The following is a 27,028-nucleotide window of genomic DNA, read 5'->3' on the forward strand; positions in this document are numbered from 1 at the left end:
AAAAACAAAAAAAAAAAAAAAAAAAAAAAAGAAATCTGAAGGTTTCTACATGCCGAAGATTAAAATTAGACCCATATCTTGGAAGCCATAAGAAGTCTGCAGGTTTCCTGGTCAGATATAAGCTCCTTCAGGCATGATGGGACTCTCAGTGAAAGGTCAGGAGTGTCTCTCAGTTGTTTAAAAAGCAAGTCTCTTACAATGAGCCTAGAGTAGAATTTCCCGATATGAATTATATGCAAGTGTCTCGTCTGTGGCTGTTATTCCATAAACACTAATGCGTTTCTAATGTAACAAAAGATGCTGACTGTATTAAGGTGTGGCAGCACAATGCCAGGGTCTGCACAATTCAGTGTCTTTCCACTTATGGAGGAGAAGAGCAAAGTTTTCTCGGGATGTTATAAACATTCCAAGGGCTTTTGCCATTGTTCAAATCTTTTCTGGAGCTTTGGAAATGAAACTGCCCTGGAGCTAGCAGTCCCCTCTTTTCACTCTCCTGAAACCTGAAAGATCCCTCTCATATAAAGGTGAAAGTTAGAAGTCATTCAGAATCACATTTGCTAATTTGAGAAACAGAGGTTAAACAAGTTTTGATTTGCACACAGATGTGTGTATATATAGTTTTGATGTATATATGTATGTATATATATACTTAAGTATTTTTATGTGTAATATGAACAGTAATACTTCTATCTTTTGACAGTTCAACTCTTTTGCTCATTCAATAAAGATTTATGGGTACTCATAGCATGCATGCGGGAAATCCTCAAGAACTGCCCTGTGTTGGAAGACTTACTGGAAGACTCACAGGTCTCAGCATATGGTTGTACACATAGCTAAGACTTATCCCAGAGTTGAAGTAAGGAAATACAGTGGTTCACAGGGGAAAAGATAGGTGCATCCTCAGTCTGGATGAGTCTGTCTCTTCTTACATCCTCTTCCTCTCCTGAAGAGTCACACAGAGCACACTCTTCCCCAGCTATGAAAATGCAGCAATGTTTCCTAGCTATCTGCTGAGGAAAGCTTCTTAAGAGACCCAAGGTCACATAGGCAGCTTCTGGTTGGCATATCACCAAAGCTCTGTGGTCACAGAACCAAAGCAGGTTGTCAGATTTGCATAATTTAGGCATAGCAACTCACTCTTACCAGTTAGAAAAAGTTTTATATCAGTGTTGGGAATTGTTTATCACTCAAGTTGCCAAAAGCCAGCCAGTGGCAAACTTCACCAAAAGCCTTTCTAAGGATAGATGTCTGTACTGTTAAATCTTTTCTACTTGCATGACTACTTTTGTAAGCGCTTGTTTATCTGTAACAAAGAGAATGATAATATCTCTAACCTGTGAGGTTTGTGATAGACAGAAATCAAAGAAGGCTAATTATGAAAAGTATATGGAATAGGTCGCCCACTCTCAATGTCAGATTTCTTACAGTGCTGGGTAAGATCCTTCACGATCTGGTTCATTTTAACCCTCTAGCCTCATCTCTTGTCAGCTTTAGTCTAGTTCCTTTAGGACCGTTCTGAGTCCCCACACATAGCACAATGCTTTCTCATCCTAAGCTGCGGTGTATCCAATGCTTTGGTCACTGTTAGCAACTTTTCACCCCTCAGGATGCAACCTTGAGACCTCACCTTCTCTCAAGGCTGCTAGAGGGAGGACTTCTCTGTCCACACCTCCCTTCACAGCCTTTGCCCCTCAGCATCATCAATGCCATGTTACCTGTTTCCCTAGCAGGCTGTAAACTACAGGAGGCGAGCATCCTCACCGATCAGTATTTGTTGAACGAATGAGACCCATTCAGGACTTGCCTGGCTTAATTCAGAATGAACAGCAAAGGACTTTCTACATAAGAAATAGTTCTTAATAAAAGATCATCTTTGATGACAATGTTATCTGTCTTTAGAGATAAAGTCATTCACTTGAAAACCGGCACACAATTGCGCTTAAGATGAAAGAAAAAAAACATTTACTCTCCACTCATAAGGAACCGCTTCACATACACTGTCCAAATGTCTTTCTTTAATGTCTCTTTACTTTTTGCCTGAAGTCTCCATATCTCTACAATGTGTATCTTTCTCTTTCACTTTGGTAGAAACTAAAAAAAGGAAGAGAAAGAAAAACCCCACACACACACACACACAGAGGCAGAGAATCATATAACAGACATGAAAAAGAGAGCATTTTACAGCAGAAACTGGATCTTAGTCTGTAGAACATGACAGGATAAGACAGAACAGAATCAGTGTTACTGCCCCATGCCTAGCTTTGCATATTCAAAGTCAGTCTCCAATTTGCCTTCTAGCTGTGGCTGCGAGCTCTTTCCTCTCCCAACCTGTCCACACTATCCTACTGCTATTCTTCATATTGCTTCATGTGTGGGATATCATGGGTAGCTCAGCACAACATGATCACAAAACAGTGTTACGGGCACAACAGGGGCCACAAGGTGTGAGTCTGTGGCCAGTCACTTCTCCTTTATCTACTAATGCAGATGCTCAGAAGCTGGTGTCTGAGAAAGTGAGATTTCTAAAGCTACCCAAGCATTTCTTTAACTCTGCCAGGTTTGGAAACTATTCCCTGGTAGCTTGACTGGACAGGTGGCACATAAAGCAAGTTGACTAAAAGCGGAGAACAGACTCGCAAGTGTGTAGATCTAGGGCATCAGCCAAGAAATACATCCCTTACATTTATCCACACTGGGCAAACAGACAACAGACCAAATCTAGCCCAGTAACTGACCTACCTTTATGCTACGGTTTGTGTGTTCCCATCAAAAGTCATGTTGAAATTCAGTCCCTGTTGTACACTATTAAATGGGAACTGATTGTGTTAACCTGAGTAAGAAATGGCCAGCTAAACTGGCTCACAACAGTTCTTGGTGCAGTTGAAGGGATTCACTGAAGATCTGCTAGGAGTTACTGGGTGTGAGTGACAACAAGCAGTGGGCTTCCTACCTAAATGGTATAAAAGAGAAATGAAGAAGGCAGGCTTGCTGCTGTTTCTTTGGAGGAGCTCCAGTCTTCACCTTCACTTTAGACAGTGTCTTCTGGCTTCCAGCACAGATTCTTCAGCCTTCCATCACAGACTTTTCTGCCTCCTGGTACAGACTTGCATGAGATGCTACAAGCTCCAGGAGTTTGACTGGATCCTACAGATCTCCCGTGCACAGACAGACCTTTTGCACTTTTCCACACCTGACTCTATAGGTGGACACTGTAAACCTATCTTGTAAATTATTACATATTTGTATCTGCTTCGCTAGTAAGCATTGACAGACACAGATTTTTGTATCAAGAGTAGGGTCATTTCTTTGAGTGGTGCTGGTTTCAGATGCATATAGAATGGAAGAGTTGTGGGGTCAAGAAGGCTTCCACCCAAAAGAAGTTTTGGAAGGCCAGGCCATGTGCCCCTGAGAGGGCAGTGTGTGAAGCTGTGAGTGTGAAGCTGAAGGTTCAGTAGAGACCCCAGAAAGTTGGAGAATCCAGGAACGTGGATCATCTGAAGAAAGCTGGAAGAAGGGGGCAAAACTGGCTCAAGAGAGAAGCCTTGAGAGCTGCAATCACATGCAGGGTCATAAGGGTGGAGCCACTCAACCCTTTGCAGTTCACATCTTGCCACAGATTGTATGGATACTGGATATGAAATGATGGGACTTAATGTTTGCCCGCTGGATTTTGGACTTCCTTTGTATCATTCCTTTCTATCCCCTTATTTGTATCCTTTGGAGTGGGAATTTTTATCTTGTATATATGTCACTGTATGTTGGAAGTGATTAACTTTCTTTTTTTTTATTTTAAAGATAAAAGGAGGGAAACATTAACAGACATACAACATTTTACAACATATCACAAGCACAATACAGACAATACAGAGTTACAAACAAAGTGGTAGGGAATTAACAATGGTGGTTGTATTACATATTGATATCTTCAAAGTGGCTTCTCATGAAAACAGATATAAACATGCAATACTAGTCAACCAAAGACGCATTGACAGTTTCTTTCAGCATAGAAATAGAAGACAGAAGAACAACCATGTTAACTATCCTGTATATACATACATACAAAATTTCTCCTTCTTTCCCTTCTCTTTTCCCACATCCCAGAAGCTCTTTACTCTTCAGTGGTTTCCTATCATTTCACAGTGTCTATCATACCTCCAAGTTTAAATTAACTCTTTCAAGTTTTACACTAGTGACACAATGCGGTGCTTGCACATGTATGTTTGATTTATTTCACTTATGAGTATGGTCTCTAGTTGTGACCATTTAAATATAAAGGCCTCGAGTTTATCTTTCTTTACAGCTGAGTAATATTCCATTATATAAAAGTACCACAATTTTCTTATCCAATCCTCGGTGGATGGACATTTGGGTTGTTCCACATTTTAGCAATTACAAATTGTGCTGCTATGAACATAGGTGCACATATATCACTGTGATATGATGTTTTTAGATCTTCTGGGAAAATACCCAGCAGGGGGATAGCTGGGTTGAATGGGACCTCTACACCTAGTTTTCGGAGGAATCTCCAAACTGATTTCATTTGTACAGGGGCTCACAGCTAAGAGTCTGCCTTAAATCTCAGTGGAGACCTGGGACTTGGACTTTTCAGCAATGCTGAAACCTTTAGGACTTCGGTGACTCCTAGAAATTATGCCTTTGCATAATGGGATGCACATGAATCTTTTGGGGGCTGGGGCAAAATGTTATGGTTCGTGTTCAGATGTCCCCAAAAGCCTCATGCAGGCATAGGCAGGGGGTTTTGGAGGTGGTGGATTAGGACATGTGATCCGAGGATTAGGGATGTGATACTACAATTAAGGGTGCCCCACACTGGGATTGGGTGGCACCACCCAGAAGGCAGCTAGCCTGGATGGAATATAAAGGGACAGGAAGAAGATGCTTTGCTATTTCACTGCCTTGCTAACTTCTCCCTGTGCCGCTTCGCCATGGACTGTTCCTCCTCTGTGACACCCCTCTGCCACATCATCCCACCTTGGAGCCAGCCAAATATGCACTGAAGCCTCTACACACTGTGAGGCAAAATAGACCTTTCCTCCTTTACCTTGTGGGTGTCAGGTATTATGTTTCAGCAATGAAAAGTAACTAAGACAGAACTAGTGGAATCTATAAGAAATTACTAGGGCAGGAAGGTTCTGTAATTATGAATAGATTAATAAATAAATTAATGATTCAACTGGTTAACGGTTATGTTAAGAGTGAGGTCTGTTATAAAAGCCTGCTTGTCTCTGCCTGTTCCTCTCACAGTGTAACACACTGCGATGCTTTGGGAAGGCCTTCATCAGATACAAGCCCTTGACCTTGGACCTGTTAACTGCCAGAACCATGAGTGACTAAACTTATTATTTATAACTAGTATTTTGTTTTTTGTTATAGCAATATAAAACAAATTAAGGCACCTTATAAAGTCCGTGGCTCAGACATGACCCTAAATTTCAGACACTAGACTAAACTAGGTCTCTTTTGCAGTATCTCAGAAGTGTCATATTTTTTTCATGAACATATATACTATAAGCAAAATTAATTTCTCAATTTAGTGGTATATTTCCCGGAAAATCTCTGGGCTTTTTTTTTTTGGTACCAGGAATCAAACTCAGGACCTTGTGTTTGCCAGGCATGTGCTGTGTCACTGAGCTATATCCCCAGCCCTGGACTTCTTAAAGTTGAAATTAACAAGGCCTATATTATGCTGACTATAAAGACACGCACAACAGAAAGACTTTTTAACTAGTTTAAATTTTGAACTTTGGAGAGACTAACAAAATTTAATTTTAGGGTAAAGCATACCTAAGAGAAATGTCAACTTAAAGAGGTAATTTAAAAAGAAAAGTTAGAAGTTCCACAAAGTAATAAGATGCTTCTTTTATGACAATCACAGTATGGTAAGCAGCATATTATAATAATCTGAAGCTGTAACTTTGATGTGTTCCTAGCCAGCTCAGTTATGACATAAACTGGAGACACTTTGAAATGCTGCCCATGACTGTCAGTTTAAAACATGCTGGCAGTATGGCAGCTAATTTCTAAACATGATTTAGGCCAAAATTTTAGCTGCATTGCTCTGTAGTATATCATCACTTTTAGAGCTGGTTTTTTGTTTCTTTGGTGAATTTTTCAAGCTGCTTGAGATCCTTTGCCACAGAGAATTCCAAGGTTATGAACAGCCCCTGTGAGTGGGCCAATTCCATGCATGCCTCTTTAAAAACTAGGTTCTGTGCTCCTTTCTAGCTTCTGACAAAATTCAGTAAGTATAACATTTATGTTTAGAAGATACTAAGTCACTGAAAGTAATACCAGTACCAAGAAATCACACACACACAACAGGCCAGCTGAAAATGGACACATAATCCTGACCCCCCCCAAAAGGAAATTAGGCAAAACACCATAGGAATGATCAGGCCTTTATGATTTGGAAATAAGAAATCTCAAAGATAACAGAAGATAAATTTACAAATATCTGGAAACTCTCTCTTTATTAGTCACTTTCCTATCAACCTGTGCTGGCCAAGGAGAGGGAGAGAGGCAGAAAGGAGGAAGGGGCAACAAGACACCCTTCCAACCAGGCCCATCTCCAGATGGCACATCCACCTTATGAACTCATCAAGAGAATAATCCACTGATGGATAGAGGGTCACCATGATCCAACCACCTTCCAAAAAGCCATTTAAAAGATATTTTATATCTAAACATAACACCCTCCCTCCTCCCCTAATAAAGTTCCACAGTGATATTCAGGGATGGAGGGTAGTAGAAGCTACAACTAAGTTCAAGCATCTTCCAATCAAAATATTGCCATACCATTAGAAAATTACCTAGACCCTGGCATTCTATTCAGTCTATCTGAGTGAATTCACTTGTTGCTTGCCTTATACTGGACAGTACCCTAGTTTCTTGTTATAGACACTAAAGGCCTTATTGGAAATACTAGAAAGAAGTGCTCTATAAAAAGTAGATGGGGGAGCATCAAAAGTAAAATGCATGAGATTTTCCATATGCCAAGTACTATGCCTATTCTATTTTATGCACTCATATGAAGTAGAAGATATTATAGGCTCACTACATAGATAACACAGAAGTTTAGAAATTACAAGTAGTATATTACCAGAACCACAGCTCTCTCCACAGAACGCAAGCCACCTATGTGCATACACATCTAGCACTACAGTCTGTTCAACTTGCTTCCACAAGCCTGGATTCAATGATCTAATGCATTTGTTTTTCAATTCCGTATATACAACACTCTACACAGAAGAAATGATATGGCATTAGACAACCAAGAACCCTCAGCCACCTAGTTAATCCTACTGACAGACCATGCCAGTAGATAAAGGAACACTTTTTTGAAAAACAAAGGCAAAGCCAGGTGGGCAGAATACACACTAGTTTCCTAGTGAGATGCAAGGAAGATGATGAATGAGGCTGTGCACCTAGAAAGGAGTGCATGTGTGCATACAGAGGTGGTAGGGATGGAAACCTAATCACAGAGAGGACAGTTAACCGTATCACAGAACACTGTCCACACTTTGCCTTTCTCTCATAGTGAAGTGGGATGTCATAGAAAGGTTTTACAAAATTGCTCTGACTTCTACAGCGGGACAAGGGCGGGGTTATTTTTAGAGGGTCAAGGGTAAAAGCAGAGAAACCGCTGCACCAGGGGGAAGACTAACATAATAATCCAGGTGAGAGACTATGGTAGCTTCGGACCATAACTGTAGCAGTAGGGATGGTAACAGGTGGGTCTGTATCTATTTTGAAGGCACAGCCAATATGACCTAAGCCCATTAAGAGTCCTCCAATCACTTAAGCTTGCGAGCTTCCTAGGTAAATGGATGCACCTTGAGACCACATTCTAAGTGAGATAAATCACACACACATATTCAAATACCGCATGGCTTCTCAGGTGTAAGAAACTAAAAGTGCAAGTAAGGATCAAAATGCATGAGGGATATTGGGAAATGGGAAGAATGTTCCAGTGAGAAGGGGAATAAGGGAGGGAGAGTAGGAAAGGGAGAAGGGACAAGAAAAAAGGAGAAAAGGAGAAAATGGAAACAAAGCTTTTGTAAATAGAGGAAGAGGGGCTAAAAGGAGGGAGGGGAATGGGGAAAAGAAGCAAGATAAATCATGCGGAAGTATAAACTCGCTATGATGAATGTGATCATTGTGCACCAATGAAATAAAAAGTTAACAAAGAGTCCTCCAATTACTGAGTATGAAGAATTTTCCTAAAAAAAAAAAAATGCAATACCCCTGGGCAGTATCATAGTGGAAAGCACTAAAATCTTAAAAGCTATGCAAGGGGTAAATGAGTAATTTACAACTTTATAAAAATCAGTAATCATGTCTGCATCAGAATTCTCAGGAACAACATGGAATCCAGAAGTGAAAGGAGTAATAGTTCTAAGGGAAAATATTTTTGAACCTGTATTTCTAAATCTACTTAAGTAAGTTTTGGTGTGAAAAAGAAAATCAAAGACACTATACAAAGTTTCCAAATGTTTACTTCCCACAGACTGTGAGAAATCATTTCAGGATATGATACATTAAATGAACTAAATACACATTCAATAAAAATCATAACGGGGTGGAAGATATGCTAGGCAAAAAATAGTAAATCTTACAATTCAGTTTAAATAATTGCTAATGTATGTAAAACTGTGTAACTGAAATCTTAGATAAAATGTTCTAAAAAGATGGAGCTGAGAGGTGAGAAAAGTCATAGCATATAAGGATTTCTTTAGTATCTTATTTGTGAGATGAGATAAATAAAAGTTAGCTCTACAGGTAGATAATAAAAGAAATCGCAAATTTAGATGTGTTTCATAAAAATGCAAAAAGTAAACCACTGAAAGAATACAATGGAACAATTAATTTCTGAACCATTAAAGTGGGGAAAAAAATCTTTGCTCCTCAGGGGGAAAAAAATCACATTTCAAGCATTCTCACCAAAGGGAAGAGAGGGAAAATAAAACAGAACAAGTAATTTTTTTTTAAAAAAAAGAGAAAGCACAAATAACAAGGTAAACATAAAAATATAAGCAGTCAGAGTAAACTCAACCATCACAACAAATATAAATTGGGTAACATATAAAAAGCACTCAAACTGAGATAAAGAAAAATCTAGTCATGTGCTCTTTGTTAAGAGAAAAACCAAAGGCAAAATAGCACCTTTTTTTGTTTTGTTTTGTTTTTTTGGTTTTTCTCCAGTACCGGGAACCGAACTCACGATCTTGCGCTTGCCAGGCAGGCACTTTTGCCACTGAGCTAAATCCCCAGCCCCAAAATAGCACTTTTGGAAACAAAGGTGTGATAGAACGTGTATTCAGAAAAGTTAGAAAAACACAACTATAGAGAGGGTGATATTCAGCAAAGTAAAAGCAAGTAGCAGCATTGACTAGGATGTAGAACGACCTTACAGATTAGCATAAAGTTTGCTTACAGTAATTCATGTCACAAATTTAATGATTTAGAAACTATACATAGTAAAAACTAACAAATACAAGAAACACAAACATAACCACAAATATTGTAGATGATTCCAACATGCAGCTAAGGAAAACAGTAATCAAGAACAAAAAGAAGGCATAGCAAATTTGAATAATTAAATAATGTTGACATTAAAAGTTAAGAAAAAAGAATAAGGTAAATCTGACATATACTGACAGATACCGAAAACGCTACAGAGATATATTTTAAAACTTGAGCTGTAGAATGATTTCCACAGGAGGAGAAGAGAGATTGAGGGAGCTGAGAGAAAGGAAGAAATTTAACACTGTTTTCTTATCTATGCAAGTGTGAATACTTTTCCTTTTTTGCAAGGAAAATAATTTTTACTGGTACATTTTAGGAATACATAGTGATCACATTCATCACAGGGAATCTGCACCTGGACATGATATGACGTGATTCTTTTTTTTTTCTTCCTCTCCCCTCCATTCAACTCTTCTTCCCCTCCTTGTTTACAAAAGCTTTGTTTCCATTTTTTTCTTTTTCTCTGTTTTGTTTTACTTTTTGCTTTCTTCTTTTCCTCCTCCCTCTTCCTTGTCCCCCTCCCCATTTGAACATGAACGTTTTCTTCCTATTTCACAATACCTATTATATATGTTGGTCCTACATGTTGGTTCTTATTACACTTTGGTTTCTCACACCAAACAGTGGGGTATTTACATACGTGTGTCCTATTTATTTAACTTAAGAGTATGTTCTCAAGGTGCACCCATTTACCTAGAGGTGTCTCAAGCTTTTCCTTCTTTATGGCGGAGTAGTACTCTATTATATAGAAAAACCACATCCTCTTTATCCATTCACCAGTCGATGGGCATTTGGGCTATTTCCAAGATTTAGCTCTTACAAACTGTGCCACTATAAAGAATGGGTGTGCATGTATCACTGTGGTATGATGCTTTTCATTCTTTCAGGAAAATATCAAGAAGGGGAATAGCTGGATAGAATGGAACCTGTAGTCCTAGTTTTTAAAGGAATCTCCACACTGATTTCCATAGTGCTTGCACCACTGAATACTTTTCAATGAGTCATGTTTGTATATTAATGGAAGCTCCTTCCTTTATTCTCACTTCACTTTCTTCTCTAAGTTTAATGCCCCTGGAGCAGGACCTGGGCCACCAGATAAACAAGAAAAGGTCAAGGTAAGAGAGAGTAAAGAAAACTAATGCTCTGGTCCAGAATCCAACAGCATATACTGTGTGATACTTCAAATCCAAACAACAAAGTTATAATTCTATACTTGTATTCACATAAAGAATTCTACGTCCTTTGAATGAAATGAAAATCAGGAATAAAATTTAAAGCATCTGCATTTTAGAACTGTAATTCCATATCTGCTACCTATGTGAACATTTCTGCATAACAAATGCTGAAGCAGAATTACAGACACGGTGAGGGACACTGGGGCTTTCTAGAATCTTCTACCAGCCTGTCAGGTTTAATTTACTCAGTCCTGCTGCCCCCAGTCAATACGAGACCTTTGGAAATGACTGCAAATTTTAATCATCTGTGTGATTAAAATCGTTTAATCACTGTGATTTAATCATTGTGGTGATCCTAACAGCTACCAGAAAGAAGGAGAGAAAAAATTAACTAAAAGATTTTGTTTTGCACAATGGATTCTTCAAAGGGAGAGAAATAAAACCACAGGCACAATTTGATGGGTAGAAATATCTACAAAGATTTGAGTTGTGGAACTCGGGCTATTGTTCCAAAAATTACCATAAAATAAATTCGTAGAAAGTCCATTAGTAGATAGTCCATTTCTCCAGAAACAACTTATTTTTTGTTCGCAGTCAGCTTTTATTTTCCTCAATATTCCATATGCTCAGCACCTTCCCTCTCTTACTACATACTCTTGATTTTCTTTTGATTTTTTAAAAAGTGAGGTCTTCATGATTTCTTCTCTGTCAGACAACTTTGCCTAAGTTTAACATACCATATAATTTAAGGTGATTCATTTCCTACAAACACAACCCACTTTCTGCATTTAACCTGGAATCAATGTAAACTTCCCTGGTCCATTTTATATACCAGGTCCATGGTTTCAAATCCAATTCGCACATAAAATGCAAATTTCTGCATCATCTGCATTCTGGAGTTCTGATAAGTATTACTGTATCTACAAAGTTTTTTAAAACTTTAAGTGAAAGCAGATCCCCTTTAGATTGATCTGCTAAAGCACTTGATAGCACTATGTGATCCTTAAAAATATTATCCCTAATGAAATTTTCATGAGGTTATTATCACAGTGAAAGAAGGCCTTGCCAGTCTGAATACTGATGTCAGTGCCTCAGACAAAGCAGAATGATACAGGATTTTGAGTTCTATGTCTAATACCAATATCAAATATTCACTAAAACTATATGAAAGTGTAGACTCCTGACTCGATAGCTTCCTGTATGGGAATTTGTCTTAAAATAATTCGAAGAATAAAACACTATCAACATAAATATGTTCATTTCAGCGTTATGCATAAACAGTGTGAAATACTGGGACCAATGCTACTACCCAAAGATATAGAAATAGGTACACAAATTATTGCAAGTAAACTCAAGGGAACATTATAAAGCCACAGATTTTACAATAGATAAAAATGGGGAAAATAAAATATGAAAAAATTATTTTCTGAGGCTAATACAAGCTTTAAAATCTAAATTTTCACTATTCCACACAGAAAATTAAATTATTTTCAGAATCAGCAGGACTAAGCTAAATTTAACAGTTCCCAGATTATCTGAGTTCCAAGATTTGAATTTTACTTTGGATAGCTATAATCTCCTTCCCAGAAGCTGTAAAAGGATGTAATAACCAGAAGGAAAGAAAGGGTAGAGGATTTATAATTACAAACTATGAATATGTAAACTGCATTTAATCAACATCAGAAATCACAAAGGGAGAAAGACTCAGAAAAAAGACCCCTGGTGGACTAGAACCAGCTGCTCCCTGAGCCCTAGGAATTATGTCTCCTCTAGTCCTTCCGTGAGGAGAAACTGAGTGTTAACATCAGAAGCCGATGACCATTCCACTATGTGTCATACTGCGCCGCCCCTGTGTGACATTTTTCAACACACTGAATATGTATCCCAAGTGTAAAAGGTGCTTCAGAGCGAAGGAGAGGAGACAGGATATCAGAGCTAACCGTGAAGCAGATCTAGAGGCACAGCTTTTAAAAGAGAAAACCATAATGATGTCACCACCCTTAAAGAGGTGACACTGGCGTCCTTTCCCAGCACCCGCAAGGGACCGTGTCAGGGCGGAGAAGCACAGCATTCTTGGTATAAAAATTATGTCCCTGTCCTCCCTCAAGGAGCCTTGTAATTAAACTATGAAAAACTTTTGCTGAAAACACACATTTAAAAACTCCCACACTGTCAGTTCTCCAAAGTGAAATGGTACGTGCCCCAGGTATGAGTCACTGTCTGTGTTTTGTAGTGAACAGCCTGGATGGCTTGAGACATTTCTGGCTTCACGAAGCAATCTAGAAATGGCAAGAACTTTTCCCCAAAACTTAGCTGTCAAATCTTCACTCTAATAATGTATTGTTTGGGGATGACAGCGTTGAAATGCCAAGGCGCTCTGACAGATGACCATTTGAAAATTCGTATTCAAAGCTTTTAAATCGCATGAAATATCAGTGTGGGAGCCCACAATTAAGCCGAAGGGCAGGTGCAATGGAAAGGGAGGAAGACAGGGATGGAGCAGCTGGAGACAGTCTTGGGCCTCTCTCCTGATACTGGTGCGTGAACACTGGCAATAAAGTTGCCAGCATTTGTGTAGGGGATGGTGACTCTTAGCACATCATTTTAAGATAGAATAATTCTAGTCTTAATGCAAGCCTCAAAATGTGTCTTGAGAAACATCCCGGAGGGGTTATAAAGAGTTAACTTTGCAGTCCTCACTTAGCCCTGGAATGCTTCTCCAAAGACAAACAATGCCAGGGCCTAGATAACTAGCTATGACCCTGCCTGGGTTGTTTCATCCTTTCCCTGGCCCTAGATAAACATTGTAACCATAAAGGAAATGTATGGTTATCTAAAGGGGGACATATAGAACACAGTACAGAAAGTATATATCATTGTGGTTGGGCTCATGACCAGAATCTGACCTAGTTACGTGGCACAAGGAAAACAACATGTGGCCAGTGCTACAACATTCCAATCTGTTACCATGGAAACCAAAAATGTATATAAGCTGGGAACAAAGGCAGGTCCACGTCCCTTCCCTGACTTGCAAGTCCAGATGAGAGGTGACCTGTCTAAATTAAAACTTTGTCTGTTCTCAGAAAGTTCTTTGGTCTCTTGCGGAATACAGCCCAAATTTTGCCATAACATTTGCACAACAGCAATTAGCCAAGATACACTCTTTTCTGAAGGAACCAAAGCTTGCTTATCCATGTATATTTGGAATTCCACCTGTTGGAACACAGGAAAAAGAAATCTACATTTCACAAAAGTAGAAAAGATAATCTAAAAATGTGATATCAAACATCGAATTGTCTAACTGTGGGAGGAACTTTCTAAATTTCACCTCAAAGGCAGAAGAAAACTTCTCTGTTATGTTGTTCCCTTTGCTTGGGTTTCAATACCTTAATCTAAAATCTTTTTGTCCACTATGGTAACTCCTGCCCACAGCTGGCTACTGGGCTAGTGTAGAAATCCCCACATGCTGTGTGGAAAACACATGCTGGATTCAAAGACTTGGTCGCTAGAAAAATAATGTAAGATATTGTTATTTTCATGTTGAAACAGATGATAATATTTTGGATATGCTAGACTACATTAAAACATTATTAATACTCATTTTATCTGTTTCATTTTACTTTTCATAACCTGGCTATTAGAAAATTTAAGATTAAATGTGTCACTCATATTTGTGATGCTCATATTTCTACTATAATGGTATATAAATGAATCAGATTCAGTTAAATTAGCTAAATGCCTTCTAGCCTAGAGTCTGACTCTAAGACACTAGTAAGTGTTAATAAGCTCTCATTACTACTTCATTCTTTCTTTTTGCTGAGGTGCCTCACTACCCCATCACAAGGTTCCCAAGGATCTCTCAAGGTCAAAAAGAACAAATGTGGCAATGTGGCAATAAACTTCAAGTGGACGTTCCCATGGACACTCTGGACAGATCATGTTTGCCCTCTGATCATATTTCTTTTCATTTCACACAATATCTATAGCCAAGTTAATGTCTATTTTTTTTTTTTTTTTGGGTTTTTCTCCGGTACCAGGAACCGAACTCACGACCTTGCGCTTGCCAGGCAGGCGCTTTTGCCGCTGAGCTAAATCCCCAGCCCCTAATGTCTATTTTTGATGATCTGTAATGAACAGGGAACTCTGATTTACTATCCATACACAGTGAGTTGTGATATTGAAGAACTGCAGAAGTCTCATAATCCAGTGATCCCCACACATACTAGTACCTGTGTGTCACCTGGGAAACATTTGAAAACTAGTGATTTCTAGGCTTAAAGTCTGGAGATTCTGACTCAGTAGGTCTTGATGACGTCCAAGATCCTGTCTGTATTCCAAGAAGCTTCACAGGTTACTCTGAGGCTTAGACACAGGGAACTACAGATATAACTGAACTTTCTTCTGTACCTGGTGTAAGATGAACTGTCCATGTGGCAAGGCCCAGGGACTTCAGACCTGGAAGCCAAGGTGCAGGGTTCCTACTCTAGCCTACTGCCATTATATAAGGGTGGTCTTGAAATACACACATTACTTACCCTTCAAGGGCCCCAGCCATCAGAATATCTTCCTTGTCAGTTTTAACATCCAACTCTGGTTCTCCACTAAGCAGAAGCTTCAAGTTATAAACAACCAACAAAGTACCTGGTAAAAGTAGATGTTTGACTTGTCAGTATTTTGAACACACTAAATGCGATACATTGTGCTATCATTTCATCTACGGAATGGAGTCTGCTATCGATAAAATTTTCTTTTGTACCTCAGTAAATAGTGTTTGGATATGTCCTAAAATATACATCTTCCAGCAGACTCCACTCACTGCCAAAGATTGTTGCATTTTTATAATATGGTGTTTCTTATTACTGTTCAATTCATTGTAAGTCTTTCAAACTCTGGCACCCTTTTCATAATTTGCATCATGAAAATTGTTAGGAGTCTGAGCCAGGTTTGTATTACAGGCAAAGCTCTCATCAGTAGAACTGAAATCAATGCATAAAGAAGAACGATGAGATTTTAAAATTGTAAAAATATAAAATATTGCTTCTAGATTTCATGGCTGGTACTGGCAAACTTTCTCTGCAAAAGGCCAAAAAGTAAATATTTTAGGCTTTGCAGGCCATACGGTGTCTATCATACTTACAACTCAACTCTGCCTCTGTAACATAAAAGCAGCCATAGAGAGAGTATAAATAAATGAATGTCATTGTGCTCCAATAAAACTTTATTGATAAAAAGCAAGAATGACTATGGCCCTGGTTTGCTGGCCCATGATCTAAAGCATGGTTAATAAAAGACTTCAAATTACATACAAAGTTAACTGATATGAATATAAACAGGACTGCCTGAAAAATTTTTTAAAAACAAATTATACTTTTAGAGGATAAACAGTAGAATGGCTAAGAATATGGGCTTTGGAGCCTAAATACTTGTGTCTAAATTATGTATAACTACTTATTAAAATAGTTACCTCACTTAAATTTTCTAATCTCTCTAAATCCAATTTTCCTAATCTATACACAGAATCTAAGAAAGCCCTGCCACATATAATTTTTTTGAGAATTAAATTGCCTTCATTTTTAGAACGCACTTGGAAAAGTATTCAGGAAGCATGAACCCATTCATTAATATCTCCATATTTTATAATTAGAAGTCAATCAAAAGATTACATTAAAGCCCTTTGAAATATATTATGTACATGTTAGTAAAATGAATACTAGTTTAAGTGCTGCTATTGTTTCCTCTATGACAAAGAAAAAGAAGTGACCTCAAACATCATTTTTAAGAAAAATGCCCCCTCAGAGAAAAAACTGGGGAGGTAAAGCAAGTCATGACTGAAACAAGCTCTTTAAAAGTCCACTATGAGCATTACACAAGTCAGAGTCACAAGAAGCAGGGTGCACAGAGCTTTCTCTAAAGCGGGTTCTTGTGCTTCTAGATGTGAAAATGGTGCAAGTCTGGACAAACGTCGGGACTGGCAAAGGTCAGTGGACAAGGTGCATTATGTGTCGAGGCAAAAGTTGGTGGAAACTGAAAGGTGAAGATCTGTTCATCTGAGGTGAAAATGTTGACAAAGATTTTGTTAACTCTCTGCCTCAGAAATATAAGTTTATCACTGTGCAAGTTGCCAACTTTTTTATCGGTTGGTATGACACAATCTCAGATGCTGCAACAAGCATCTCCTAACTGTGCTACATGGTGCAGGAAGCAGGGATTCGTTTCTGTCAGAGCAGGCATCATCCTCTTTTCATCTGGTGTCACCAAATTCATGTAAGCACAGACCTTTCTCCTGTGTCAGAGATTTACAGTACCTCATGTTTGGATTCTCTTCAAACTCATATTGATAAAATGAATGACTGCCTCCACGTGAGATTATTAATACAACAAATGTGAAAACATATGAAGAGTGTCTTTCAGAAGACACTATCACAAGTACTTCCATCAAAAGTTTAGAGTTTTTAGGATCTTACCACATTTTCCATAGATCACATCAAACTGCTGCATGAGTTCAGCTTCTTCTTGAAATGGAGAATATTTATAAATTATGGACAGTTCTGTTGAGAATTTTTGGGGATCATCTGTGACAGATTCCCTGGTTCTTGTTAACCATGATGGCATTGGAACTACAACCTATTTTTAAAAATACATAAAAACCATCATCTCTTGGTCCAATCTTAATCCATTCTACTTTTCATCTAAATTTTAAAACACAAAGTTAAAAGTTTACTTTCCTCCCATAATGTATTCTAATTTTATAAAGAAAGACAGGCAACAAACATGTATACACAGGGTTTTATTTTAAAGGACTCCACTGTGGAATGTGGTGACAGATGGAGTCTATCTCAGCTCCCTCTTGAAAGACAGGTGGAATGGCAGAGAAAACGACATTATCAGCACTTTAGAAGTTGAAAAGTAGATGACAGTACACAAAAAATACAACACGAGGCCTCCAGCCGGAAAATAAACGAGGCAGCCTGATTTAAAATTTAGATTGATGGCAGCAGAGCCAGAAGCAGCATCAAGATTCCCATCAGGCTACAGATCCTCCTGTCTCCCAAAACCCTGGATGTTCATTCTCTGGAAGGAGTGGAACAACGTGTTTCTGGACCAGAAGACACACAGGCACTGTCGTTACGAGGACCTTGCTGAGATTAGAGGGATGGAGGGAAAGTGTATGTACTGGATGCTGAGAACCCCAGATGGCTTTTCTCATCCGCTTCCCCAAAAGGCTGGCAGCTAGGTCTTTGGGCAGCAGACCATAGGAAGTCTGACCAGTCCAGAAGGAAAGGCCCGAAGAAATAACATGAAGAGTTATCCAACAGACAAGCCCAGTCAGATTGTTGGATCACTTCTTTGACATACTGAGAGCTGCCAATCCCACACTCCTGGGGCTTTCAATCGACATTTTATTGGACTAATAAAAGTGCTTTGGGCTAATGGTTATCCAAAAAAAAAATATGATATGATAAATAGAAACCACATACACACAAATGAATAAATCTGTTCCTTGGAAATAGAAGCCATGCAAGGAAGATGAAAGTGTCAGAGAAAAAAAGTCATGGGAACAACCTGCAGAGTTGTTATGGGAAAATACTGTATGAAGCGAGAACTAGATATCTTTGGAAGAGGATCACTGAGAGAATAAAAAAGGCTTTGGGGAAACTAAAAATATGAATACAGGAAAAGAATTCTTTGGAAGAACTGGAGGGTAAATGTTGGAAAATATTCCAGAAAACAAAACAGAAAGACACAAGGACAGAAAATAGGAAAAAAGAAGTTAAGAAAATAAACACACTTCCCAGAAGTCCAAGAACTAAAACTCAGAAGTTGCAAGAGGAGGGAAAAGGAGAATATAGATGGGAGGAAATCATCAATGTTACAGAAGACCAGGTGCGAGTTACAGAATATGAGTTTCCAGATTTAACAGTTCTCACGCATACCCAGTGCTATGCCTGTAAATAGACCAGGTAGGTAAAACACGGAAATCAGAACACAAGGGATAGAGAAGACTCTTTTGACCTTCAAAAAGCAGAGAGAGGAAAAGAAAAGATGGGAAGATCACATACAAAACAAGGGAAGAAAATTCAAAATTTTTCAATTTCTCAGTAACAACAATACATACTAGATGATGGAGCGGTACCTTCAAAATTGTGAAGGGAAAACAAAGTCTAGCTTAGAAAGAATGCCAAGCTGCTTTGTCATTAAGTGTTGAGATAAAATAAGAACACTGTAATGAATGGGGGGTCTCCAAATACTGTGCTCCCTGTGCTCTTGTTTGGGAAGCAGCCACAGAATACGCCACACCTAGAAGAGGGAGCAAGCTGTGAAGGAAGAGCTCTGGGACCTGAGATCGGACAGACAACAACAGCAAAGCTGCATGCCAGGAAGACTCCTAAGCACCAGCCTCAGGGGTGTGGCTGCAGCACAGGAGCAGGCTCTGGAGCAGTCATCAGGAAGAGGAGGCTGACAGGAAGGGGAATAGTCAGAAGCTGAGATGGCCTAGGTCACATGCACGCAGAAAACCAAGAAAACGTTCAGTGGTAGTGGAAAAGACAGCTGGGCATCCATTATTAATTCTAGAAGAAATAAAAAGTTGTGCTTCAAAAAAACACAGTCATTGAGGGCACGACACAATGTGAATCACGCTTACATACTCTTACAGTGTAGCTCGTAAACACTGACCTAACCTCAATTAAGAGAGCGCTGTCTTGGGGGTGGAAGTGACTGGGAGGTTGTGTATGTGAGAAAGAGTGGTGAAAGAAAGAGGGTAAACACACGCCCTGGCCACTCGTAACTCTCTCATCTCCCACCTCTATCACCGCCTTGGACAATTTAGTAATAACAGCCCCACACATTCACTAAGCAGCATTCTTTCAAACACCACAGTTTTGTCATTTATCCAATTCCTATGTCTCTGCTTTGTTTTGTGACAAGGTTGAAAACATTTTTGATGGCTGCATGAGCTTCAGCTGGTTTTCTACCTTCCACCATTGTTATGCTGTGCCAAGCAGATTGTAGTTCCTCTACCTGTTGTGTGGCATTGAATTATAGCTGACGTGCACAGTAGTAGTTTGCAATGCAAATTAATAAAATGTCTCTGGGTCAGCAGGAGGAGTTGGTATTATCACTAGAATTACAGTATTATACCTATTCTCAATTCAATTCCTTTATATTCCGTTTTCTAAGGCTTTGACTTCATTATTGTACTCATTTTTAAAAATTATAATACATTTATGGTACAGGGGGTGGAAAGATTTTCCAGACTTCTAATAAATTCACTGGGCCAAATGGAGCCTCTCTTTCTGGAAAATCTGGGTACATGTAGAATAAAAATAATGTCCTCAAGAGAGGCCTCCAGGGGCTGGGAGTGGAGCTCTGTGGTGCTGCTCTTGCTTAGCATGCCTGAGGCCCTCGATTTGATCTCCAGCACTGCAATCAATCGATCGATTGATCAATCAATAGGTGGTGTATGCCTCCCATGAACCCCAGAGTGAACAGATACCTTCCCTCCGTTTCTCATCCACACTTCTAAATTTCTAAATCCTAAGCCAGACAGAAGTTACAACAGATTTCAACTCCTGAGAGGACAAAGGAGACAACACCATTGCCATGCATTTGGAAAGACTCCCTCAATCTTACCTCGCTCAGACCCTCTCCTTCACAGAATGTCTGAGAGAAAAGCACACAGGTCATTGTTTCTTCCTTCTTTGTAAAAAGAATAAAGTCTTTTCCAATTCTCATGGACCCACTATATTGAAAATAAAGAACATAATGATTTACACCTCAGAGGTTAAAAATGAAAACACAAGGCGGCCTCCTAGGTGTCCTGTAGTGGACGGCTCTTCTCAACCACCTGCCTTACTGACCAGTCATCAAGGGGGCACAATCATTTTATTTCTCAATGTAGCACTGAAGAAGTGGAAGGGCTCCAGCCTTACACTTGCCTAAGACACGGTTACTGGGATGAGGTTCCTTCCCCGGTTGAGAACCATCACTGCACCCTTGTGGAGGCACACAGGTGGGCCTCAGGCTGTGCCCTTCATTGAGACAGACTAGAAAAGGCTGTAGACACAACACTGAGGCTACAGTATGCTTTGAAAAAGGACAGAACATACAGGTGCAATGAGGTTTGAATAGTATCCAGAGATACCACTTCAGGAATGCCTGTGAGAAGATTCACCTGAACTATATGTGAAAATTCATTGTTAAAATGTTGCATAAATCAAGTCAGTTATGGGTGTTGAGATTCCAAAACAAGGTAGAACCTCCGTGCAAGTTTATAGCGTTCTGAAGTTCTACAGGTTGCTGCATTCCGTAGAACACCACCTTCAGCACGATTTCCAGTACCAGTAACGCACGCATTAAAGGAGAAAATGCTCACCTTTTAAGACCGTTGCCATACTGCCCAATGAACTTCAAGGTGGGTAAGTGTTTCCTGTGTGTCCCAAAGTTAATTATGTCTGAGGCTTCCTCTGTAATTGACAATGACGTTCAAGGTGGTTAGGAAGCATGTTTGATCTTATGACATATCTCGGGGCATTTGGACAAACCCACACCTCCCGGGCCAGCTCAGAGACAAGGATTCATATCAGGATCCACAACTTCTGGCAAGGATCTTAATGGTGACACTGAATTACACGACTCTGGATAGAGTTTAAAACTCTGAGCTTAATTTCCTTGTCTGAAACAAAAATGCTAACACATCACAAAGTGGCTGATGAAGATAAATGAAAACAAATTAAATGAGATGATTATATTTGTGAAGCTCTGAACAAAATACTCAGCACTTGATAAGTGGAACAATTATAAGGGTTATAATGATTTGTACCACTAGTATTTTATGATGAATTTGACCCTTATCTGAGGGCATATAAGACTAAGAAGGACAGAACAGTTTCTGCTCTGATGTTACCAGGGGAAAATAATGAACTCATTTTGGCTTTCAGACTCATTGGTCTTCCCAGCGTGTTTCAGAACTTAGAGAGAATCCTCTGGATTTCAGAATACACTGACCTCCAGAACCAAGAATCTTCTTCTTTTTAGCCTCCCTGAACACAGGCTTTAGGACTGTTCTGAAGACCCCGTCAGCCTGGGTACAGACAGGCTATACATAGTTGGGTGGCAGCTGGTATGAGATGTGTGAAGGTGACCAAACACTGCTAGTCTCATCAAACTGGACATCTGATCGCAAGGGCTAAGCCTTGAGGGCACCCACACTGACATCAGCCAGCATTAATGACTGCTTAGTACGCGCTAGGAACTTCTGCGTGTGTCACACGTTCCATGTACTGTGCTGTCTGCTCATTTTTACAACAACCCTCTAAGAAAGATGTGATCTCTGTTGCTGAGGGAGAGACAAATTGAAAGACAAATAAGATCTGAGAGGACTGGGCACAGGAAGCCAAGCCGGGATAATGTGATGATGAGTTAACAGGAATGAGGCATGCGGTTAGAGCCATCGGGAAAGGCCACTTTCGGAAAGCTGATGTCTGAGATGAGGGTCGGGCGCCTGGGGTCCACGCAGGTGTGGCTGGAACATTAGAAGCAGGGAGTGAGCAGAGGGAGAAAAGGCCAAGGAAAGGACAAACTCCAAGCCTTGGAAGGGAAGTTGAGGAGCACAGATTTTACTCTTCAGCAGGACAAAGCCGAGGAGGGCTTCTGACAGGACAATGATAAGGGTAATTTTTACATTTTACTGAGGTAATTGTGGTGGGGAAGACCAGAGAGAAAACACAACAGTTTGGAAACTACTGCCGGGTGTGGTGGCTCATGCCTATAATCCCAGCATTTGGGAGGCTGAGGCAGGAGGATCGTTGTGAGTTTGAGGCCAGCCTGGGCTACAAAGTGAGCTCAAGGCCAGCCTGAACTGCATAGTGAGACCCTGTCTCAAAAAAAAAAAAAAAAGAAAGAAAGAAAGAAAGAAAAAAAAATTACTGTCAGCATCATCTCTGGGTCAAGATGAATCTCAGTATAGACAGCAGGTAAGTTCCACTTCCAGTCCTCTGAAATAAACATTTCCTTCTCACTCTACTTGATTTCTAATGTGAATAAAGAATTGCCAAGCCAGGCGTGGTGGCTCAGGCCTGTAATCCCCAGCACTTGGGAGGCTGAGGCAGGAGGATCCCTGCAAGTTTGAGGCCAGCCTCAGCTACAAAGTGAGCTCAAGTTCAGCCTGAACTGCATAGTAAGACCCTGTCTCAAAAATACAAAAAATAAAATAAAATAAAATAAAATAAAGAAGAAGAAAAAAATTGCCAATAAATACATGAAAAAATATTCAACATCTTTAACCATTAGGGAAGTGCAAATCAAATTTACACTGAGATTCCATCTCACCCCAGATAAGCTATTATCAAAACAAAACAAAACAAAACAAATGCTGGAGAGCATGTGGAGAAAAAGAGCCTTTATGCAGTCTTGGTGGGAATGTAAATTCATACAGCCACTAGGGAACTCAATATGGCAGCTCCTCACCATACTGAAAGTAGAACAATCCAGCTATACCATTCCTGAGTGTTTATCTGACAGAGGGGCAGTCAGCATACAGAAAGCACGCCTTCCTACAAGTGTTTATTGCAGCATTATTCACAGTAGCCAAGAAGTGTAATCAGACAGTCTAGCTGTCAACAGATGAACAGATGAAGCAAATATGGTACAAGTACACAACGGAGTATTATTCAGCCACAAATACGAATGAAATTACAACATTTGCAAGAAAATAGATGAAATGGGGAGGATCGTATTAAGCAAAATAAGCCTGACTCCAGAAGATAAGCATCACGTGTCTTTCTCTCAAATGTGGAAAAGACAAGGAGGAAAAGGAAGAGGAGGAGGAGGAAGGCAGAAGGTGCAGAGCACTAGAAGGAAACGGAGGAGGAGAAGGAGGTAGACGAGGAGATGACAACCAATGCCTGAAGGTGGAGAGGTCCTATCAGGGAAGGCAAAGGGGTTGGAGGAGTGGGGCACGAAGAGACGAGAAGGTAAGGGGAGGGAGGGTGACCACGATTAGCACATGCATGGAAACAGCACAGGGCTGCCTGTCAGTTCACGCAACTAATATACTGCAATGGCTGTAATGTTTAAACTGCTCTCTCAACAATACAGATTATTCTACTGCACTGGATGCTCCCTAGTTTCTTATAGAGTTACGTATACCCTGCCAAACCTGTCAAAAATTGAAAATATCAGAAGTGGAAAATGCACTGAATACCCTAACTGCCAAACTTCAGGTTAGCCACACGGTGCGCTGTAGAGTGTGAGCTGCCCCCCATGATCACAGGGCTGGTGGGGAGCAGGAGATGGCAGCTGAGGCCGACGTGGCAGCAGGGTATGCTGGCACTCACTGCTACCCCAACATCAAAAGGAAAAGCTCCAGTGAATGCGTATTGCTTTGGTGCACGGCAAAATCAACATGTTTTAACCTGACCCATGCTAAGTCAGGGGTCTTCTGTGTATCAGCTAAGGAGTGAGCTTCTTCTGAAGGCCTGGATGTTTGCAGGTTTTCTTTTTGTTCTATTTGCTCGTGACCAATATAAAAAGATTTGATTCTTGTTTTTCTAGTTAATATTTTTGTTCATACATTTTGCAGTATATAACAATTACACATTTGCTTTTTTAAATGAATTCCTTTAGACAGTATCATGGATAGTCTGCCATTTATTTTAAGAATTCAGGAAAATGAACATTTGGGCTGGAAGTACAAAATGAGACTTTCGGCCAAGTGTGGTGGCACATGGCTGTAATCCCAGCACTCAGGAGGCTGAGGCAGGAAGATTGTTGCGAGTTCGAGACCAGCCTGGGCTACAAAGTGAGCTCAAGGCCAGCCTGAACTGCATAGCAAGACCCTGTCTCAAAAAGACAAAAACAAAAAACAAAAAAATGAGACTTTTTTCAGCCTGGCTTTTTCTTTTTATGACTTCTTTCTCTTCTCATATTTAAACACTAAAGAATCAAACATTAATCAAAATGACCCGGAAAAAATTAAGAATCATCTAAACAAAGTCAGAACATAAACTGAATGGGCTACTACTCAAGCATTTTCTAAACTTGCTAATAAATATTCTTTGAATACTCAGACCAAGGGGCAATTTTGGAACTAGAAGGAGATAACTGCTTTACACCGGAGCCCCTCAAGGTTTCTGAAGCATAGTGGTCAAAATCCTAGCTTGTGGGACATAAACTGTCGTAAGAATTAAGGAATACGCTATCTAAGCAACTCAAAGCCCACGCTAGAGGATGATGTACCTTAGAACCGTGTGACTATTATGTGCTGGCTTAGTGCTAAACTTAAGTAAATAAAGTCATGCAATATATTGTAGATCACTTGATCATGAGGGAGACATTCATTTGAAACAACTAAGCGTGTTTGTCCTGCAAAGGAAGGACAAAATTGCCAAAACCCAGAAGAGATGACCTCTACCTCCAGGTGACATAGGAACTGTAAAATAACCAGAAGGCGCAGGGAAGGGGCTTGGGGCTCTTGCAAACTAGAGTTGAAACACGGACTGAAAATAGTCTCACACCGCATTTGGTCCCCATTTGTATTCCATTTATTTCCTGGTGCGGTTTCCTTACAGTCAGTACCATTTGCCTGTCATTCTTTTTCTGACAATATTACTTACACTCACTTCTTATCTCCATTTAGAATCTAAGCTCCAGATGATTGCAATGAATTTACTCCACCAGCTGGAAAACTTAAAGCTCAGAATTTCAACAATAAATACCAGGTTTATCTTCCTACCCGCTCCATACCTGGTTTGGAATAGATAGCTCAATTTATTTGTATTTATTTTATGAGTCCTCAGCCTGTTTCCTTTAACAGCCAGTTAAGCATCTAGATAATTAACTTACCAGGGCTCATGCCACATCCATCATCCAGGAAGCACAACATGAATCCACCCTGCAGTTTTTCATTATCCACTGTAAGGGAAAGCAGTTATTACTAATAAATATCGGGCTTAATTTGTTCGTCAGAAAGGCATGCTGCTCACATAATTACACGTCCTCCTCAGCTGCAGCCGTGCACTGACAGAGTCATGGCACAAAGGTGGAACTCAGAATGGAGTCTTGGCTACAGCTTCATAAAAAACTGCAGGGGAAAAACAATCAGGCAACAAAAAGGCCTCAAATTCACATGAAATATCTACACATTAATAAATGATGTGTACAGCAGGACATACCCTGCTCTGAAATTGGACTGGGCCTTTAAACTCCAGGTATTTCTTCCCTTGAGGAGGAAAAAAGTAGTTGGTGATGTAACCACAGGATCCTTCTATCGCACTGATCACCCTTTATGCCCTCCCACCAAAGCACTAATTCAGAAATAAATCTAAGCCATTCCTATTAAACCCACCAGGCTCCTTCCTCAGTAAGTAGTTAATTCCTATAACGACCTTTTGTGAGTGTTTCTTTGTGGCAGGAAATATTTGCTTTTCGGAGATGCATTTGATTTTTGAAAATGGCTGTTATTTGAGATCAGTTGTGATGATTAAGAGGCACCCTTAAATTATACAAAAGCATCTCTGGGTTTAAAAATTGCTACAGATGCAACTAAAAATACTGAGATTGATTTTATGGACTGTTGGTAAACTGAAAATAATTTCAGTGGTTGGATCGTGAGTTCCAGAACATTTTTTTCAAGTCTTACTACAGAATTATTTACGCATAATAAACTGCACATGTTTATATGATGTGATAAATTTGGATACATACATACATATGTGCCCACATACACACACACACACACACACAAAGCCATCACTACAATTAAAGGAGTGAACACCACCCCAAATGCCTCCTCCTGGGTATCTGTAATCTCTCTCCTTTTCCTTCCTTGTCTCATCACCTGCCTCATTCCCAGGCAATCACTTGATCTGCTTTGTGTCTCTGGGAATTGTTTTCTAGCACACTGAAGTCAATCACTATGCTCAAAGGTCAACTAGAGTTCACATGTACAAATCAGTGTTCAAAACAGCACAAGAATAAATATCTAAAAGATACATGTAATTGTATTAGTTTGTTTTCTGTTGCAGTAACAAAAGCCCTAAGGCTAGGTCACCTGGGAGGAAAAGAAGCTTATGCATCCCACAGTCCTGGAGGCTCAAGAGCATAGTGCCAGCTTCTGCCCGGCTCTGGTGAAAGCCTCATTGCAGATGGTACCACAGCAGCAAGAGCACATGCCAGCCAGAATGATCATGGAGCAAGACAGGAAGCCAGGGGCCGAGTGTCCAATTCACTCTCCTATAACGTCCAACTGTTAAAGAACTAACTCTGTGGGACCAACATGAATCCCTTCCTGGTCAGGGCTTCCAATG

General features: G+C 39.8%; 1 protein-coding gene across 4 annotated transcripts in view; it reads right to left on the reverse strand.

Moving 5' to 3' along the window:
- Positions 1 to 27,028, reverse strand: part of Morc1 (MORC family CW-type zinc finger 1) — a 184,072-nt gene that overhangs the window by 137,347 nt on the left and 19,697 nt on the right. For all 4 annotated transcript variants that reach the window (XM_013515035.1, XM_013515034.1, XM_013515033.1 and 1 more), the window contains 5 exons: positions 25,566 to 25,634; positions 21,097 to 21,187; positions 20,355 to 20,463; positions 17,186 to 17,345; positions 15,257 to 15,362 (listed from right to left, as the gene is read on the reverse strand). In XM_013515035.1, coding sequence (XP_013370489.1) covers positions 15,257 to 15,362; positions 17,186 to 17,345; positions 20,355 to 20,463; positions 21,097 to 21,187; positions 25,566 to 25,605 — 506 coding nt within the window. In that variant the 5' untranslated portion in view covers positions 25,606 to 25,634. The remainder of the gene's footprint in view (positions 1 to 15,256; positions 15,363 to 17,185; positions 17,346 to 20,354; positions 20,464 to 21,096; positions 21,188 to 25,565; positions 25,635 to 27,028) is intronic.

Source organism: Chinchilla lanigera, unplaced genomic scaffold (assembly GCF_000276665.1).
Source record: "Chinchilla lanigera isolate Chin_1 unplaced genomic scaffold, ChiLan1.0 scaffold00026, whole genome shotgun sequence".
Lineage (NCBI taxonomy): Eukaryota > Metazoa > Chordata > Mammalia > Rodentia > Chinchillidae > Chinchilla > Chinchilla lanigera.